A 6,605-nucleotide genomic window follows, 5' to 3' on the forward strand; every position below is an offset into this window, starting at 1 on the left:
CCATCCCCGTCCCTCTTCAGGGACCCTTCTCGTGAGCAAAGTTTTAGCCCAGGAGATGCAAGCCCTTCTCTGGGTAGGAGCTGTAGGGGAGGTGCCTCAGAACATAAGAAGGAAAGAGTTTCGCTACCATTATTCCTGTGACGGGTTCGGTCACAGAGATTCCCTTGGGACTGTCACTGATATGCTGAAATCATCCCTGAGCAGGTTTTCCCTGCCAGCTTGGGAATTCCAGAACCCTGTCTGAGCCAGACATGCTAGCCTGTTTACACAGACCCAGGGTCTGGGCCATGCTCCCAAAGCTTCAGGCTTTAGCTGAAAACTGCTCTCAACAGGTTACCTGTCTTCAGCACCCACTTCCCAATGGGATCCAAACCCCAAATAAATCTGTTTTGCTTTGTATAAAGCTTATACAGGGTAAATTCATAAATTGTTCGCCCTCTATAACACTGATAGAGAGAGATGCTCAGCCGTTTGCTCCCCAGGTATTAGTCACTAACTCTGGGTTTATTAATAAACAAAAGTGATTTTATTAAGTATAAACAAACAAAACATGCACGTCTAAGCCTAATACATTGAGAAACCGATTACAAGAAATATCTCACCCTCAAAGATGTTCCAATAAGTTTACTTCACAGACTGGACTCTTTCCTAGTTCTGGCCCAATCCTTTCCCCTGCTACAGTCTTTGTTAGATCCAGCAAACATCTCAGATGGTAAGCGGGGGTTTTCTCATGACTGGCTGCCCCCTTTGTCCTGCTCCACTGCCTTCTACAGCTTTGGCACAAGGTGCGAATCTTTCGTCTCTCTGGGTCCCCACCCCTCCTGCTAAATGGAAAAGTACCAGATTTAAGATGGATTTCACTACCAGGTGACATCATCACATCTCTCTGAGACCTCTAGTCTTCATTCCTCCTGGGTTGCTGCCCCCTCTCCCCCCCTCCCGCACACAGGAAGGCTTTCAGGTAAATAAACCACTTACCATCAATTGTCCTAATCAGTGGGAGCCATCAACTTCCTAATGCCCCATTGATGGCCCTCACCTGGTGTGACTACAGCAGTGATACAGGTTTGTCTTCTCTCTCCAACTCCAGACATAGAAATGATACATGCAGGCAAATAGGATGAACACCCTCAGTAGATTACAAGTTTTCTGGTGACATCATACAAGAGACCCTTTGCATGAAACATATTCCAGTTACATCATATTCATAAGCATATTTCCACGAAGCATATGGAGTGCAACATCACAATTCCTTAATCCTGAGTGTCAAAGGGGGTCTCTGACCCATTCTAAACCTGCAGCACCTCAAGGACTGAAGTTGTGCATTGTCTTCCTGGCCTCCATCTTTCCTTCCCTGGGTCCAGCGGATAGGGACGCCGCCCTCAATTTGAAAGATGCTTATTTCCACATCTCTATTTTTCAAGGCCACAGAAGGTTTCTCAGGATCATTGTGAACCTGGCTCATTACCAGTTTACCGTCCTCCCGCTTGGCCTGTGAGCAGCCAAATGGGTCTTTATGAAATGTCTGGTAATAGTGGCAGCCTTCCTGAGAAGGTGAAGGATGCAGGTATATCCATATCTCAGTGACTGGCTGGCCAAGAGCCAGTTCAAGTCCCCAGTAAAAGCCAGCGTCCGCCTTGTACAAGCAACCTTTCAAGCACCGGGCCTGCTGATAAGCTACCAGAGGCAGACACTTCTCCCGGTTCAGAAGATAGAGTTTATTGGAGCAGTGCTCGATTCTACCCCGGCCAGGGCCTTCCTCCCAGAAGCCCAATTCCAATCAGTGTTGTCACAGGTCAAGGTCCACTCAGTCTGTTGGGTCACATGGCCTCATGCATATACATGGTGCAGTATGTGGGGTTGCACCTCAGACCCCTTCAAGCTTGGTTGGCCTCAATGTACCAGCCAAACAGCCATCATGTAAATTCGGTGCTCTGACAGATCCCTGGTTGATAGGCTTGGATGTTCCTTTGTCAGGCTGCAACCCTCGGTATCCCTAATCTTGGATGCATCCAAGCTCAGTTGGGGGCCCATCTCGGGCACCTCAGGACACAAGGTCAGTGGTCCCAGCAGGAACTCTTGCTACAGATAAACGTCAGAGAGCTCCGGGCGGTCCACCTAGCACATCAGGTGTTCTTACCCCACATTGCAAGCAAGGTGGTGCGAGTTCTTACAGCCAACATGGCAGCCATGTTTTACATCAGCGGGCAGAGAGCAGTTTGCTCCTCTCCCCCCTGTGTCAGGAGGCCATTTGCTTGTGGGAGCTCTGCATAAAGCTCTCGATCTACCTCGAAGCTTCTCACCTTTTGGGAGCCCAGAATGAGCTGGCAGATCAGCTATTCTCACTGTGAATGGTCCCTATGCCCTGACATAGCAAGGACCATTTTCCAGTGCCGGGGTACCTCCCTCGTAGACCTGTTCATAACCAGACAGAACAGGAAATTTCCGCAGTTCTGCTGTCTGACTGCAACCCAGGCTTGCTCCCGGATGCCATCTTACTGTCTTGGAGAGAGCACCAGTTCTGCGCCTCCCACCTCCCCTGCCCTACCCCCCAACATTCCTTTAGTGCACAAGATCTTGCTGAAGGTCAGTGGTGAAGGTTATTCTCATAGCCTCAGCCTGGCCACATCACCACTAGTTTGGCTTACAAGATCACAGCCAAATGCTCCATCTGCCTCATGGTTAAACCTGTAGAACTGGCCTGTTCGGAGCAGGTCTGGTAGGTCTTCACAAATTTGCATGTCATCCTTGCGCAGGGGACATGCTTATCTTCTCTATTGTTCCAATTTTAATATGTCTTGCTAGGCAGTAGGAAACCATCTACCAGAGCTACTTACCTGGCCAAGTGGAAGCGTTTCTCCACTTGGTCTCCCCAGCAGGGCCTCTCACCAGGGTGCCAGAACCTCCCTGTGAGTGGGGGGCCCACCGGTGCTGTGTCAAAGTCAGACTCAGGACTCACAGTTTGTCAGACCACTCTGTTTTATTAGCACAGCGCTCTGCTAATACACCCAGATAATGTGAGCACCGTGCAAGACACAAACTATCTTATTTATACAGATAAAAGGGCACAAACTTAACAAGATAACAAAGGAAGCAGAATCTGATAAGTTTACCTGGGCTAGACGTGCATATCTTATTTCCTTACTAACTATTACCGATCTTCTGTTAATGTCCCACCGTTAGCTTAAGTGGACCCATTGTTTTGTACCTTAATGTTTCTCTTCCTGACAACTATATTTCAACATTTCTTATTTCTGCTTAAAGGAACATGCAGCATTTCTTTAATCCATTCTTATTTTTACAATATAATTAATTCTACTTTCACAGCTGAAACTGTGACTCTGCCTCTTCCCGACCGCCCCCAACTCCACCTCTTCTCCTGAGGCTCCTCACCCTCCCTCCTGCTCTCACCTGCTGCTAAAGTGGCAGGGCCATGGCCCCTTGGTCCTCCTGTTCTGGCACCCCTGCCTCTCACCCACTGAGTCATCTCTCAGATACTCCAGACACTCCAGAACAGTCTGGAAACAGCCAGGTCTAGCAATTCATCTGTTAAGGCACACCTAGCCGCGATCTCTGCATTCTACCCCCTGTTGGGTGGTCAATCAGTTTTTTCACATTAAATGTCCATTCACTTCCTCAAAGGCTTTGAAAGGCTGTACCCACAAATCTGGGAACCCATCTGTGTAAATGAGGGTGGGTAGCACCCTTGTGTAACTCCCCAACCATATTCAGTTAGCTGTAGAATCCTCCTTAGCAACTATACCCTAATTGCCTTACCTGTAAAGGGTTAAGAGGTTAACTTAAAATTAGTTGGCACCTGACCAGGGGAACCAGTAAGGAAGCTGTACCCTCTCAAATTGGGAAAAACTGCTGTGTGGGGGGGTCTTTTGTTCTATGTAGAAAGGACTATATAGAAAGTTGATCCGTAAATTCACACAGCTCTTTGTGGCAGTAGCTGATAGGATGAAAGCCGTACCCATTTCGGCTCAGAGAATTTCATCCTGGATCACATTGTGCATTCACATGTGGTACGAGCAGGCAGGTGTCCCATCACCTGCCTTCCTGACGGCCCATTCTGTGAGAGCACAAGCTTCCTCAGTGGTGTTCATGGCCCAGGCCTGATCCAGGACATTTGCAGAGAGGTAACCTGGGCATCAGACATACTTTTTCTTCCAACTGTGCCATCAAGCAGCAAGCTAGACATGCACTGGGTTTGGTTGGGAAGTGTTGTAATCCACGTGTCCATGAACTCGGAGCCCACCTCTTACAATACTGCTTGGAAGTCACTGAATGTGGAATGGATATGGGCAAGCATCTGAAGAAGAAAAAATGGTCACTAACCTTTCTGTAACTGTTGTTTCTTAAGATGTGTTGCACACGTCCATTCCACAAGCCAACATCCTACCCCCACTGTTGGAGTTGCTGGCAAGAAGTGAGAAAGTGCGGGGTCAACCAGTCCCCTTGCACCGTGACTAAGAGTGTTGCACTAGAAGGTGCTAGAGCCGGCCTGAGGGGTATCACTAAGGGAAAACTTTCTGGCGACTGTGTGCGGGGAATGGACGTGTGCAACTTGTCTCTAAGAACAACCATTCCAGGAAGGTTAGTAACTGTTTTTTGTCCGAACCTGTGGCATAGTTCAGGGACACAACTTAGTGGGCTTGGCTCTCACCTATGGCTGTGACACCAAATTGTGTATTAATCCCTTGGCCTACATTTTTCCAGAAATGATTAGTAATATTTGGGTGTCTCATATGCAGAGGCCGGGTGCCCCCACTTTTTGATCAGGCCCCTTTAAAAGGTCTTCGTTGGGCACCCAAAATCACTAGTGACTGCTGATAATCTAGGCATTTACCTCGATGTATCTAATGCAGGGTGGGGGAGGGGTGAACATATTTGGGACCTTGTGTGGATTATTTTTGTGCCCCCACGTTCTGCCCCATTTGCCAAGCTAGGGGTCTGATCTGTTCCCCACGTTTGTCTTCCTCATGATCCCCACAGTGTTCTCTGTTCACCACAGCCTCCCTCCCTGTCCCCTAAACTCTTCCTCCTGTTCCCCCACCCCTAGTTTCCCTCCCTGCCTCCTGTCAGCCCAGGAGTGGCTGTGTTAGCTGAGTCTACTCTTGGTTGTGTGCGAGATGGGGGCCGTTGTTGTGATGATTAGCCTGGCTGTAGGAAAATGATGGCCAGCTGCACTAAGGGCCGTCAGTGGCCTGATCCTTACAGGGAATCACCTTGAGACAGTGGCCATGTGAAAAAGAGGCCAACATCCAAAGTTGGTTCTTTGCTGTTCCTAGATTGAGTTGGGGTCACGGGGAGATGGGGCAGGGAAACAGAGTGACCCTGGGGATTCTGTGAGGTCATTAAACCAGAGCAGAGGTTAGTGTGGGGGACAGACCTCCTGTACCCCCTCCCCACAGGGACATGGGGGTACTGTGAATGGAGAAGGTGGGGGACTGTAATCAGGCACAAACTCACCCGTCAGTGCCCCCTACTGGTCATCTAGGAGAATTAGCTTCCAGAGCACCCTTTGCCAGCTGGTGTTTCGCTTTGCCGCTGACCCCCATGTCGCTCCCGGACCCCAGGTGACCCTGTCACTGGGTGCTGCCCTCTGGCAGTATCCCCACTGTTTTTCCAGGTCTCCCTGCTCAGGGGACCCCCCACCCACTTCCCCCACCTTGCCTCAGTTGTAGGCTACTGCCAGGCACCAACTTGCCCCACACCCTGGGGCAGACTGCAGTGTCAGCCACTCATCATAGGCAAGGTTGGGTCTGGACCTGCTGCCTCTGCCTATTGGTGGGCTGCCCCTTTGCAACCCCAGTACTTGCCTTAGGCCCTCTGCTAGGCCCACAGCCTGGGGGTTTTCCAGGCTGGAGCTCCTTGGATCCTCTAGCCTTCCCCCAGCCCTGCTCCACTCCCAGTACCTTGCTTGGCTCCCTAGCAGCCAGGCCTTTCTCTCTCTACAAGCAGGTGCTTGGGGCGGCCAAGGGGAACGGGCGGCACATTGGGCTTTTTGGTGGCGGGCCCCTTGGTCCCTCTCGGAGGGAAGGACCATCCGCCGAATTGCTGCCGAAGAAGAAAGTGGCGCAGTGGAGCAGGTGCCAATCATGATCGTGTCTTTTTTTTTTTTTTTTGCCCCTTGGGGCAGCAAAAACCCTGGAGCCAGCCCTGGCCCCAGCTGTGGCTGCCTTCCCCAATCAGCCCAGGCTTTCCTTGACAGCCTCAGCCCTCTCCAAGGGCTGGCTTTAACCCTTCCAGGGCTGGAGCGAGTCACCACCCTGCTACAGGGACCAAGTGACCCTTAGGACTCTGCAAAATTAATACAACGCAGGAGAGAGTGGGGTATAGGCACCCTGAACTCTCTCTCTTCTCCAGAATGACCCTAACTACCAGAATTGGGGGGAACCTCAGAGCAGAAAAGAGCTGGAGGGGATAGACCCCTGCAATATCTGGTGTACTCCCTTTGGGGTTGTCATAAACAGATAGTTAAGGGTTAATGTCTCTTTTACCTGTAAAGGGTTAAGAAGCTCAGTGAACCTGACTGACACCTGACCAGAGGACCAATGGGGGGACAAGATACTTTCAAATCTTGGTGGAGGGAAGTCTTT

The 6,605-nt window shown here is 50.3% G+C and overlaps 1 protein-coding gene and 1 non-coding gene across 5 annotated transcripts in view; one reads left to right on the plus strand and one right to left on the minus strand.

The window, feature by feature from the left end:
* LOC116838520 (class I histocompatibility antigen, F10 alpha chain-like) overlaps positions 1-6,605 on the plus strand; it is a 28,809-nt gene that overhangs the window by 3,947 nt on the left and 18,257 nt on the right. The window contains exon 1 of one of the 4 annotated variants that reach the window (XM_075066020.1): positions 6,150-6,599. The exons of the other annotated variants lie outside the window; for them this stretch is intronic. Coding sequence (XP_074922121.1) covers position 6,599 — 1 coding nt within the window. The 5' untranslated portion in view covers positions 6,150-6,598. Of the gene's footprint in view, positions 1-6,149; positions 6,600-6,605 lie in introns of those variants that run through there. 4 annotated transcript variants of the gene reach the window in all.
* LOC116838522 (U6 spliceosomal RNA) lies at positions 2,712-2,813 on the minus strand. The gene has a single exon (XR_004376940.1). It is a non-coding gene; the product is annotated as a U6 spliceosomal RNA (small nuclear RNA).

Source organism: Chelonoidis abingdonii, chromosome 5 (assembly GCF_003597395.2).
Source record: "Chelonoidis abingdonii isolate Lonesome George chromosome 5, CheloAbing_2.0, whole genome shotgun sequence".
NCBI classification, from domain to species: Eukaryota; Metazoa; Chordata; order Testudines; family Testudinidae; genus Chelonoidis; species Chelonoidis abingdonii.